Consider the following 14,160-nt stretch of genomic DNA (forward strand, 5'->3'; position numbering starts at 1 on the left):
AATATTGATAGGGGTGCTATTAGATAGGCTGGCTGCACCAAGTTGACAACTCACTGGATCAGATGAAATACACCGAAGGATACGGAGGAAAGGAAGATGGGAAAGTTGTGACACTGACCAAAACCATCCATTCCTTTGCAATACAGGGGTGGTGCCAGAGGACAGCATGAATTTCTGAAAGGCAAATTGTGTTTAATGAACTTGACTGAATTTTTCAATGAGATAACCACAGGTTCGAGAGAGATAATGGAGTTTGTGGGATATACATGAACTTCCAAAAGGCATTTTGATTAGATGCCACATGACAGGCATGTCAACAAAGTTTCAGCCCATGGCAAAAAAAAAGGCACAGGAGCAACATGAATAGAAGATTGGCTGTGTGACAGGAAGCAGTAATTGTGAACAGTTGTTTTTCAGGCCAGAGGAAGGTTTGTACTGGGGTTCCCCAAGGCCAGTGTTGTAGCCCCTGCTTTTCTCGATATACAGTGCACAGTTTCAAAGACTTTGCAAATGACACAAATCTTGGAAGTATTATGAAGATTGTGATAAACTTCATGAGGACATAAACAGGCTTGTGGAGCGGTTGGACAAGTGGCAGATGCAGAATAATTTGAAGTGATTCACTTTGGTAGGAAGAATGAGGAGAGACAATATGAATTAAAGGTTACAATTTTAAAGGCAACCCAGGATCAGTTGGGCCTGGAGGTATGTGGGCGCAAACCATGAAGACAACAGAGCTGACTGAAAAGCAGTTATAAAAGGGATATGGAGTAAAAGGCAAAGAGATTAGGTTAACCTCAAATGGACTAGTGTCCAGTTCTGGGCACCACACTTCAGAAAGGATGTGAAGTATTGGTATTGGAGGTGCTGGCAGGCTGAAAAGTGGACAAATCTCTAGGTCCAGATGAATTGTCCCCCAGGCTACTGTGGGAGGCAAGGGAGGAGATTACAGGACTCTGACCCAAATTTTCAATTCCTCTATGGCCACAGGAGAGGTAAACACAGTAAGAAGTTTAACAACACCAGGTTAAAGTCCAACAGGTTTATTTGGTAGCAAAGGCCACAAGCTTTCAGAGCCTTAAGCTCCTTCTTCAGGTGAGTGGGAATTCTGTTCACAAACAGGGCATATAAAGACACAAACTCAATTTACAGAATAATGGTTGGAATGCGAATACTTACAGCTAATCAAGTCTTAAAGGTGCAAACAATGTGAGTGGAGAGAGCATTAAGACAGGTTAAAGAAATGTGTATTGTCTCCAGACAGGACAGCCAGTGAGACTCTGCAAGTCTAGGCAAGGTGTGGGGATTACAGATAGTGTGACATGAACCCAATATCCCGGTTGAGGCCGTCCTCATGTGTGCGGAACTTGGCTATCAGTTTCTGCTCAGCAACTCTGCGCCGTCGTGTGTCGTGAAGGCCGCCTTGGAGAACGCTTACCCGAAGATCAGAGGCCGAATGCCCGTGACCGCTGAAGTGTTCCCCAACAGGAAGAGAACAGTCCTGCCTGGTGATTGTCAAGCGGTGTTCATTCATCCGTTGTCGCAGCGTCTGCATGGTTTCCCCAATGTACCATGCCTTGGGACATCCTTTCCTGCAGCGTATCAGGCAGACAAGTTGGCCGAGTTGCAAGTGTATGTACCATGTACCTGGTGGATGGTGTTCTCACGTGAGATGATCCGACACGTCTTGCAGAGGTTGCTGTGGCAGGGTTGTGTGGTGTCGTGGTCACTGTTCTCCTGGAGGCACCACACAATCCTGCCACAGCAACCTCTGCAAGACGCGCCGGATCATCGACACAGATGCCATCATCTCACATGAGAACACCATCCACCAGGTACACAGTACATACACTTGCAACTCGGCCAATGTTGTCGACCTGATACGCTGCAGGAAAGGATGTCCCGAGGCATGGTACATTGGGGAAACCATGCAGACGCTGCGACAACAGACGAATGAACACCGCTTGACAATCACCAGGCAAGACTGTTCTCTGCCTGTTGGGGTGCACTTCAGCGGTCACGGGCATTCGGCCTCTGATCTTCAGGTAAGCGTTCTCCAAGGCGGCCTTCGCGACACACGACGGCGCAGAGTCGCTGAGCAGAAACTGATAGCCAAGTTCCGCACACATGAGGACGGCCTCAACCGGGATATTGGGTTTATGTCACACTATCTGTAATCCCCACACCTTGCCTGGACTTGCAGAGTCTCACTGGCTGTCCTGTCTGGAGACAATACACATCTCTTCAACCTGTCTTAATGTTCTCTCCATTCACATTGTTTGCACCTTTAAGACTTGATTAGCTGTAAGTATTCGCATTCCAACCATTATTCTGTAAATTGAGTCTGTGTCTTTATATGCCCTGTTTGTGAACAGAATTCCCACTCACCTGAAGAAGGAGCTTAAGGCTCCAAAAGCTTATGGCTTTTGCTACCAAATAAACCTGTTGGACTTTAACCTAGTGTTGTTAAACTTCTTACTGTGTTTACCCCAGTCCAACGTCGGCATCGCCACATCACAGGAGAGGTGCCAGAGGGACTGGAGAACAGCTAATGTGGTCCCACTATTTAAGGAAGGTTGTAGAGATAAACCGGGGAACTACAAACCACTGAGTCTCACATCAGTGGTAGGGAAACTATTGGAGAAACATCTGAAGGAGAGCATCTACCTCCACTTGGAGAGGCAAAACCTGATCAGGGATAGTCAGCATGGCTTGGTTAGAGGGAGGTCCTGCCTAACAAATTTGATTGAAGTTTTTGAGGAGATGATCAGGTGTATAAATGAGGGTAGTGCAGTCAATGTAGCTTATATGGATTTCAGCAGGCTTTGTCAAGGTCCCACATGGGAGACTTATAAAAAAGGCAAAAGCACATGAGGTACAGGGTAATTCGATAAAGTGGATTCAAAATTGGCTCAGTTGTAGGAGACAGAGGGTGATGACAGAAGCTGCGTTAGTGACTGGAAGCCAGTGTCCAATGGCTTACCACAGGGATCTGTGTTGGACCCCCTATTATTCGTCATTTATATAAATGGCATTGAAGACTATGTGGGGTGTAGGATTAGCAAGTTTGCAGATGACACAAAGATTGGCCAGGTGGTTAACAGAGAGGCTGAGTGTCTTGGGCTATAGGAAGACATAGACGAATGGTCAAATGGGCAAATAAGTGGCAGATGGAATTTAACCTTGAAAAGTGAGAGATGAAACACTTTGAAAAGAATAATTTGACAAGAAAGTATTCAATGAATGGTAGGACAAAGGGAACCTGTGGAAAAAAGGACCTTAGCGTCTTTGTCCATAGATCTCTGAAAGCAAAAGGGCATATTAGTGAGGTGGCTATATGTTTCTGTGAGATCCCCTCTCATTCTTCTAAATTCCAGTGTACAAGCCCAGTCAATCAGTCTCTCTTCATATGTCAGTCCTGCTATTCCAGGAATCAGTCTGGTGAACCTTTGCTGGACTCTCTCAAGAGAAAGAATGTCCTTCCTCAGACGAGGAAACCAAAACTGCACACAATACTCAAGGTGTGGCTTCACCAAGAAGTCTCACAACACCAGGTTTATTTGGAATCATGAGCTTTCGGAACACTGCTCCTGCCTCAGGTTGACTCACTGTATAACTGCAGCAAGACATCTTTACTCCGATACTCAAATCTTCCTGCTATGAAGACCAGCATGGATTAGCTTTCCTCACCGCCTGCTGTACCTGCATGCCAACTTTCAGCGACTGTTCCACTATGACACCCAGGTCATGTTACACTTCCTCTTTTCCTAAACTACCACCATTCAGATAATACTCTTCCTTCCTGTTATTGTCAAAGTGGATAACCTCACATTTATCCACATTATATTGCTTTCGCCAAGTATTTGCCCACTTAGCCAGCCTTCCAAGTCACCCTGCAGCCTCTTGGCATCCTCCTCACAGCACACACTGCCACCCAGCTTAGTGCCACCTGCAAATTTGGGGATATTGCATTCAATTCTTCGTCCAAATCATTCATGGAAATTGTGAATAGCTGGGATCCCAGCACTGAACCCTGTGGTACCCCACTAGTCACTGCCTGCCACTCTGAAAAGGACCCGTTTATTCCCATTCTCTGCTTCCTGTCTGCCAACCAGTTCTCTATCCACGTTAATACATTACCTCCAATACCATGACCTTGGATTTTGCTCACTAATCTCTCGCGTGGGACCTTCTCAGAAGCCTTTTGGAAGTCCAGGTCCACAACATCCACTGGTTCCCCCTTGTCCACTCTACTGGTCACATCCTCAAAAAATTCAAGCATGATTTCCCTTTCGTCAATCCATACTGACTTGGACTGATCCTGTCACCGCTTTCCAAATGCTCATCTTTAATACTTGACTCCAGCATCTTCCCCACAACAGACATCAGGCTAACGGACAAAGGGGAACCAGTGGATGTTGTGGACCTGGACTTTCAAAAGGCTTCTGAGAAGGATGGAGCTATTACAAGGGGACATAACTATAGGGTTCATGGTGGGAGATATAGGAAGGATATCAGAGGTAGTTCTTTACGCAGAGAGTGGTTGGGGTGTGGAATGGACTGCCTGCAGTGATAGTGGAGTCAGACACTTTAGGAACATTTAAGCGGTTAATGGATAGGCACATGGAGCACACCAGGATGATAGGGAGTGGGATAGCTTGATCTTGGTTTCAGATAAAGCTCGGCACAACATCGTGGGCCGAAGGGCCTGTTCTGTGCTGTACTGTTCTATGTTCGATATGTTCTATCCTTTGCCATCTTATCCTAGTCAATGCACGTCTCATACCATCAAAGTTAACTTTCCTTGTGCTCAGGACCCAAGTCTCAGACTTACCTATGTCTCTCCATCTTAATGAAGAAGTCTACCATATTATGGTCACTCTTCCCCAAAGGATCTCGCACCACAAAGTTGCTAATTAATCTTCTCTCATTACACATTACCCAGTCTAGGATGGCCTGCTTTCCTGTTGGTTCCTCGACATATTAGTCGAGGAAACCATTCTTTATACATTTCAGGAAATTCTCTTCCATTGCATTGGGCTCACCAAACAGATAGCAATCAATATGAAAATTGAACTCACCCATAATAACTGTAAGCATCTCTAATTTCCTGTTTGATACCATTCCCAACCTTACTATTGCTGTTTGGTGGTCTGCACATAACTGCCACTAACATTTTTTTGTCCTTCGGTGTTCTATAGCTCCAACCATACAGATTTCACATTTAGGCGAATGTCCTTCCTTACCATTGTGTTAATCTCCTCCTTAACCAGCAATGCGATCCCACCCCCGTTTCCTTGCCATCTATTTTTCCTGAATATTGAACACCCCTGGAGGTTGAGTTCCCGTCCATGATCACTCTGGAGCCAGGTCTCTGTGATCCCAATTACATCATATCCATTAATGACTACTCAGTTAATTCATCCACCTTATTACAAATGCTCCTCACACTGAGACACAGAGCTTTCAGGCTTCTTGTTTTTTGGGATTTATTGCCCTCTTAGAATTATGATGTAATGTGGCCCTTTTTGATTTTGTCTTTGGTTTCTCTGCCTTCCACTTTTCCCCTTACTGCCTTTTGTTTCTGTCCCCACTTTACTTGTCTCTGACTTCCTGCATCGGTTCCCATGGTAACCATAAGCAACACAATGAAAAGGTTTTTCTATGATGACAGGCTTGGATCTGGAATGTACTGTCTGAAAATGTGATGGAGACAGATTCAATCGAGGCCTTCCAAGGAGAATTGGATAATTATTGAAATAGAAAAGATTTGAAAGGCTACAGGGGAAACATGGGGAATGGGACCGGCTGAATTGCTCTTGCAGAGAGCTGGCACAGACATGACAAGTCAAACAACGCCCTTCTGTGCTGTAACTATTCTATCAAAAGAAAGGATATGCAGCAGTATTGATTAAACAAACTGAAAACTGTTCAAAGAACTAAGCTAATTAGCTCAACAACATCTGTCTCAATTGCCTCACAACACAATCTTAAGAAAACCAGTGAAATCTACCCAGTCCTGGTCAACATTTACCTCTCAAGCAACATCAAAATATTACCTGGTACTGTTATTGTATGGTTCTTTGCTGCGCGCATATTGGCTGGCTTGTTTCCTTCCAGCTGAGAGTAGATTCCAGAATTCTTTTTAACTGACAAACACTCTATGATGTTCAAAGATGGTGAAATACACTACATTAATGGAAGCCCTTTTCTTCTTTCCCAAGGCTTACATAATTTTGCAAATCTCATTCCTCAGCCTCTGTTAAAACTATAGAAACCCTACAATACAGAAGGAGGCCATTCAGCCCATTGAGTCCCTTACCGACTCTCGGAAGAACATCTTACCCAGGCTTAATCCCTACCCTATCCCTGTAATTACACGCATTTACTGTGGCTACTCCACCTAACCTGCACATCTTTAGACTGTGGGACCAAACCAGAGCACCCGGAGGAAACATATGCAGACACAAGGAGAACATGCAAGCTCCACACAGACAGACACCCAAAGCCAGAATCGAACCGGGTCCCTGGCGCATGAGGCAGCAGTGCTAACTAGATGGTGGAATTTGAATTCAATTTTTAAAATCTGTAATTAAGAATCCACTGATGACCTGAAACCATTATCGGAAAAACCCATTTGATTCATTAATGTCCTTTAGGGGAGGAAATCTGCCAAACTTACTTGGTTTGGCCTACATGTGACTCCAGAGCCACAGCAATATGGTTGACCTTTAACTGCCAAGTGTCAACTGCCATCCAAGGCAACTAGGGATGCGCAATAAATGCTGGGCAGCCAGCGACGCCCATGTCCCATGAATGAATAAAAAAAACACTGCAGCAATCTGGAGGGCTTCAGCTTTCAAAAGGTGGGTGATTGAGGAGAGGCCTGACAGAGTTATATACACAAGGAAATAAATACCTAGATAGCATTTTATCAAGATTATTACTTCACAGTATAAAGGCACTAGAAAAAGGAGACAAGTAACAATCGGGAAAGTTCCCGTCCAACAGCAAGAACAATCTCATTGGAAGGAGTTTGCACATTCTCGTGTCTGCGTGGGTTTCCTCCGGGTGCTCCGGTTTCCTCCCACAGTCCAAAGATGTGCAGGTTAGGTTGATTGGCCAGGTTAAAAAATTGCCCCTTAGAGTCCTGGGATGCGTAGATTAGAGGGATTAGCGGGTAAATATGTGCGGGTCAGGCCTGGGTGGAATTGTGGTCGGTGCAGACTCGATGGGCCGAATGGCCTCCTTCTGCACTGTAGGGTTTCTATGATTTCATACAAAGCGATTAATAGGAGCAACTTTTGTCAGGAGGATAGTGGATCAAAAATATTGGAACTATTTAAAGTTCAGTCCGATAATGCTCAAATGCAGGGTTTTTCCCTCAATAGGCAAGGTATGATTGAGTTGGTATTTATTTTATGATTGAGTGTCAGCTAATAAAGGTACAGTTGCTCGCTGCTCCAGGTCTCTCAGGAAAGATGTTGGAGAAGATAACTAAACCAATCTGGATTCCTGCTCATCAATAAGCCTTGTTGCAAGGGGTGAGAATATTCGAGCAAAGCCAGGATTGAGCACAGCTGTGATAAAACATCGACACATTTCCTGCTATCTATACCCATAGATTTAGTGATCAATGTAAAGTCATCTCAGACAGTATCCAACCTTCATAGAACACTCCAAAACTAAGAAATCAGAAAATGTGAAAAAGGGCAGAAAGAAGGGTAAAAGGGTAAAAATCTTGACTCATTTTAAATTAAATGACATGCTGATTGAGGAAAGGGGAAAGAGCAAGGTCTTGTCCCGGATAAATCAAACCACCTCAGTCATCTGCATCCACCTTGTACAAGGTCACACAGATATGAACCCAAGTTAAATGATTAAAAATCTACCACAATATCCAAATAAGACACGGTCACAGATAATCACTGCATTCATTACATGTGCTTTGAAGTCTGTGAACAGACTGAGCCCACCCTTTCAAAGGTTATTCCCCAGGACAGGAACTCACCTGCAGCTGCTTTTTGTATATTAAAGGCCTGTACTTGAGGTGTTACTGAGGAGACTTTGCCTTCAGAGATGACTGAAGAATCCAGTTTGCTAATCTCTAAACTGTCATTGAGGTTTGGTTGTGTTATGCCTCCTTTACTAGTTTTGTTTTTTGGCTTCCTGTTTGGAATTTTAGGTGGAAACTTCATCTTCAGCTTTTTACTGTTCTCCTATTTGAAAACAAACACAAAGCTTAGCACACATAGGCAGCTGAAGAACATTACAAGATGAACGAGCACAAGCATTTCTACACCACCCAAGTGTAACTGCTCAACAACAGCTTAATAACATCCAGCAAAATTCAATCAAGCTGCACCCAAACAAGTACTAATACAAGGGATTAAACGGCTTTCACACAAGGTTTACTTGAAAAAATGATTCCCTTGAAAGAGCTTTAGAATTTTCAGGTATAATTATTGATTTCACTGGCTCACAGGTGATATTTCCGCCTCAGAGGCACAAAGGTTGTCATGCCAGTCCCGGCAAATGAGCACCAAAATCCTGGTTCTGAATATTGAGTTGACATCCAGTGGGGGTGTATGCGCCATTTCCTCCATGACGTCATCACAAAGGGATTGAAAGGCTCTGTAATTTTGGTTGTGTGACTGAATGGAGTTTGAACTTTTAATATGCTGAAAGATATTTTGAATGCGGATTACAGGGTCAACGGCAGGGTTCGGAGGAATGTGGAGGAACAGAGAGATCTTGGGGTTCATATCCACAGATCTCTGAAGGTTGCCACTCAAGTGGATAGAGCCGTGAAGAAGACCTATAGTGTGTTAGCGTTTATTAACAGGGGGTTGGAGTTTAAGGGCCGTGGAGTTATGCTGCAACTGTACAGGACCTTGGTGAGACCACATTTGGAATATTGTGTGCAGTTCTGGTCACCTCACTATAAGAAGGATGTGGAACCTTTGGAGAGAGTGCAGAGGAGATTTAGCAGGATGCTGCCTGGTTTGGTGGGTAGGTCTTATGAGGAAAGTTTGAGGGAGCTAGGGCTTTTCTCTTTAGAGCGCAGGAGGATGAGAGGCGACTTAATAGAGATTTATAAGATGATAAGGGGGATAGATAGAGTGGACGTTCAGAGACTATTTCCTCGGGTGAATGTAGCTGTTACGAGGGGGCATAACTGTAGGGTTCATGGTGGGAGATGTAGGAGGGATGTCCAAGGTAGGTCCTTTACGCAGAGAGTGGTTGGGGTGTGGAATGGACTGCCTGCTGTGATAGTGAAGTCGGACACTTTAGGAACTTTCAAGCTGTTATTGGATAGGCACATGGAGCACACCAGAATGATAGGGAGTGGGATAGTTTGATCGTGGTTTCGGACAAAGCTCGGCACAACCTCGAGGGCCGAAGGGCCTGTATTGTGTTGTACTGTTCTATGTTCTAAGATCTTCAATCAAACAATGACTTACTCAGTTAATGGTAGGACGTTGGGGAGAGTTACAGAACAAAGAGATCTAGGGGTACAAGTTCATAGCTCCTTGAAAGTGGAGTCACAGGTGGACAGAGTGGTGAAGACGACATTCGGTATGCTTGGTTTCATTGGTCAGAACATTGAATACAGGAGTTGGAACACCTTGTTGAAGTTGTACAAGACATTGCTAAGGCCACACTTGGAATACTGTGTACAATTCTGGTCACCCTGTTATAGAAAGGATATTATTAAACTAGAAAGAAGCAGAAAAGATTTACTAGGATGCTACTGGGACTTGATGGTTTGAATTATAAGGAGAGGCTGGATAGACTGGGACTTTTTTTTCTGGACGTAGGAGGCTGAGGGGTGATCTTATAGAGGTCTATAAAATAATGAGGGGCACAGATCAGCTAGATAGTCAATATCTTTTCCCAAAGGTAGAGGAGTCTAAAACTAGAGGGCATAGGTTTACGGTGAGAGGGGAGAGATACAAAAATGTCCAGAGGGGCAATTTTTTCACACAGAGGGTGGTGAATGTCTGGATCAAGCTGCCAGAGGTAATAGTAGAGGCGGGTACAATTTTGTCTTTTAAAAAGCATTTAGATAGTTACATGGGTACGATGGGTGTAGAAGGATATGGGCCAAATGCGGGCAATTGGGATTAGCTTAGGGGTTTAAAAAAAAAGGGCGGCATAGACAAGTTGGGCTGTAAACCTCTATGACTCTAAGCAAACCTGATTTTTGGGTTCAAATTGTTTTTTTTCACTATGCTGGATTTCCTTGTGGCCAGTGACCTGGAATTTGACAAAGGACAGAAGGTGCTGGATGCAACAGTTTGTCCTTGGCAGGGAAATGATATATACAGATTTTTGGGAACCAGTGTTCCTTAGCTGGGCATTGGAATGTAAACAATATGCACTTAGGAGGCCTGGAGAAATGAGGTCTGGAGTGACGAATGACCTATCGCCTAATCCAATGATGCAATTGCAGTTCTGATCAATTCATTGGCTGATTACCAAGGAACGTTTGGAGTTTTAACTCTGCGAACACAAAGAGCTTGTTCAGAAAGGCAGTGTGAAGAACCCAGGAACTAAGCTCAAAGAGAGACAACATCTGGAAAAAAAGAACAAAGGTCTGATTCCATGTTCAACAAACTCCTGGCCAGGTTTTAATCGCAAGTGGAAATCAACATTAAGTTAAGGAACAGATAGTGAGCATTTGGTTTAAGCATTGCAACTATTTACTGCTGTTTAAGTAGCTACAGAATAAAGGAAATTGAGTTTACATATCAAAGCCTTTGTGTCTTTATTTGTTACAGAGGTAGACAGAGTGAAGGAAAATCCAAAGAGCTTCTATAGGTATGTTAGGAGCAAAAGGATAGTGAGGGATAAAATTGGTCCTCTTGAAGACCAGAGTGGTACACTGTGTATGGAACCAAAAGAGGTGGGGGAGATACTAAATGGGTTTTTTGCATCCGTATTTACTGAGGAAACGGGCATGGAGTCTACGGAAATAGGGCAAACTGGTAGGGAGGCCATGGAACCGTTACAGATTAAAGGGGAGGAGGTGCTTGCTGTCTTGAGGCAAATCAGAGTGGATAAATCCCCAGGACCGGACAGGGTATTCCCACGGACCTTGAGGGAAGCTAGTGTTGAACTTGCAGGGGCCCTGGCAGACATATTTAAAATGTCAGTATTCACGGGGGAGGTGCCGGATGATTGGAGGGTGGCTCATGTTGTTCCGTTGTTTAAAAAAGGTTCCAAAAGAAATCCGGGAAATTATCGGCCAGTAAGTTTGACGTCGGTGGTGGGCAAGTTATTGGAAGGTGTGATAAGGGATAGGATCTACAAATATTTGGATAGACAGGGACTTATTAGGGAGAGTCAACATGGCTTTGTGCGTGGTAGGTCATGTTTGACCAATCTATTAGAGTTTTTCGAGGAGGTTACCAGGAAAGTGGATGAAGGGAAGGCAGTGGATGTTGTCTACCTGGATTTCAGCAAGGCCTTTGACAAGGTCCCTCATGGGAGGTTAGTTAGGAAGGTTCAGTCGCTGGGTATACATGGGGAGGTAGTAAATTGGATAAGACACTGGCTCAATGGAAGAAGCCAGAGAGTGGTTGTGGAGGATTGCTTCTCTGAGTGGAGGCCTGTGACTAGTGGTGTGCCACAGGGATCGGTGTTGGGTCCATTCTTGTTTGTCATCTATATCAATGATCTGGATGATAATGTGGTAAATTGGATCAGCAAGTTTGCTGATGATACAAAGATTGGAGGTGTAGTGGACAGTGAGGAAGGTTTTCAAAGCTTGCAGAGGGATTTGGACCAACTAGAAAAATGGGCTGAAAAATGGCAAATGGAATTTAACGCAGACAAGTGTGAGATATTGCACTTTGGAAGGACAAACCAAAGAAGAACGTACAGGGTAAATGGTAGGACTCTGAAGAGTGCAGTTGAACAGAGGGATCTGGGAATACAGGTTCAGAGTTCCCTAAAAGTGACATCACAGGTGGATAGGGTCGTAAAGAGTGCCTTTGGTACATTAGCCTTTATAAATCGGAGTATCGAGTATAAAAGTTGGAGTGTTATGGTAAGGTTATATAAGGCATTGGTGAGGCCGAATTTGGAGTATTGTGTACAGTTTTGGTCACCTAGTTACAGGAAGGATGTAAATAAGATTAAAAGAGTGCAGAGAAGGTTCACAAGGATGTTGCTGGGACTTGAGAAGCTGAGTTACAGAGAGAGATTGAATAGGTTGGGACTTTATTCCCTGGAGCGTAGAAGATTGAGGGGAGATTTGATAGAGGTGTATAAGATTTTGATGGGTATAGATAGAGTGAATGCAAGCAGGCTTTTTCCGCTGAGGCTAGGGGAGAAAAAAAACAGAGGGCATGGGTTAAGGGTGAAAGGAGAAAAGTTTAAAGGGAATATTAGGGGGGGCTTCTTCACGCAGAGAGTGGTGGGAGTGTGGAATGAGCTGCCGGATAAAGTGGTAAATGCTTTTAACATTTAAGAAAAACTTGGACGGGTTCATGGATGAGAGGGGTGTGGAGGGATATGGTCCAAGTGCAAGTCAGTGGGACTAGGCATAAAATGGTTCGGCAGACAAGAAGGGCCAAAAGGCCTGTTTCTGAGCTGTAATTTTCTATGGTTCTATGGTTCTAGGTTAAAACACAGGTTTGGACAACAGTTGCAATCCAACCAAGATTTTTCCAAGATAAATGCCTTCTCAAATCCAATGGGAAACTGCTACTCACCCTTCAAACATGGCTCATAAATCTCACCTGCATAACTCAAGTGTGACCTGCCCTAGGGCAGGTCCTAAAATGCAAAGATAAATGTTGAGCGTCTTTGTTATAAACCACAGATCAAGGTGCGAGTGGTTGACTTTATATGACAGGGGTACAATCACATGAGATACCGAAGGAAGAAAGTGAGTTCAGCCTTTACACAAGGTTGAATGGATCTACCTTATATTAACTTGATCTTTCTCTACACCCTATGTATGACTATAACACTACATTCCACACCCTCTCCTTCCCATCTCCCCTATGTACTCTATGAACTGCATGCTTTGTCTGTGCAAAAAACAATACTTTTCACTGTATCCCAATACATGTGACAATATTAAATTAAAAATATATTGTGAATCTAAATGTTAGAATAAGCATGCAAGTAACAATTATAGTATATACTTGAGTAAAAGTCAATCTCGTGCAAGTTGACCACATGAATTTCAGCCGAAAATATAATTTCTCATATATATCAGCTAAAAGTTGACCCCAACTTTTCATGGCCAACCCAAAAATTTCAGAATCAAAGTATAATGCTGGAGAGTTTATTGATTCAATTTCAATGCAAAAGTGAAATTCTGATTTTAATCATAGAAGTCATAGAAACCCTACAGTGCAGAAAGAGGCCATTTGGCCCATCGAATCTGCACTGACCACAATCCCACCCAGGCCCTACCCCCATATCCCTACATATTTACCCACTAACCCCTCGAACCTACGCATCTCAGGACACTAAGGGGCAATTTTAGCACGGCCAATCAACCTAACCCGCACATCTTTGGACTGTGGGAGGAAACCGGAGCACCCGGAGAAAACCCATACAGACACGAGGAGAATGTGCAAACTCCACACAGACAGTGACCCGAGCCGGGAATCGAACCCAGGTCCCTGGAGCTGTAAAGCAGCAGCGCTAACCACTGTGCTACCGTGCCGCCCCACGTTGTTCCAAAGAAACAATCAAGTGTTTGCTCTCACTTTATTCCATTGTGACTGCCTTTTCTGAATTTCATTTGGGCCCCAAGTCATACATGTCAATTCAAAAACATGGGGTGGCACAGTGGTTAGCAATGCTGCCTCACCATATTAGGGGCCTGGGTTTAATTCCAGCCTTGGGTGACTGTGTGGAGTTTGCATGTTCTCCCCATGTCTGCGCGAGTTTCCTCCAAGTGCTCTGGCTTCCTCCCACAGTCCTAAAATGTGCAGGTTATGTGGTTTGGCCATTAAAAATGATTTCAAAACCAGTTGGGGAGAGGTTTATGCAGAGAACATTTTGCCAAAGAACCAATATTAGTGCTTTCTACTTGATTATGACAAAAATTAAAATACACCATGAAAAAAAGTTTTATTTCCCTGTTATCGTGATACATACAGGCTGTTAAAACCAGGCCTGCATGCAGAATAT

The 14,160-nt window shown here is 43.9% G+C and overlaps 1 protein-coding gene across 3 annotated transcripts in view; it reads right to left on the reverse strand.

The window, feature by feature from the left end:
- Positions 1-14,160, reverse strand: part of cdc27 (cell division cycle 27) — a 136,407-nt gene that overhangs the window by 30,000 nt on the left and 92,247 nt on the right. For all 3 annotated transcript variants that reach the window (XM_078223705.1, XM_078223706.1, XM_078223704.1), the window contains one exon: positions 8,012-8,219. In XM_078223705.1, coding sequence (XP_078079831.1) covers positions 8,012-8,219 — 208 coding nt within the window. The remainder of the gene's footprint in view (positions 1-8,011; positions 8,220-14,160) is intronic.

The sequence above is a fragment of the Mustelus asterias genome, chromosome 11 (assembly GCF_964213995.1).
Source record: "Mustelus asterias chromosome 11, sMusAst1.hap1.1, whole genome shotgun sequence".
Taxonomy (NCBI): Eukaryota; Metazoa; Chordata; class Chondrichthyes; order Carcharhiniformes; family Triakidae; genus Mustelus; species Mustelus asterias.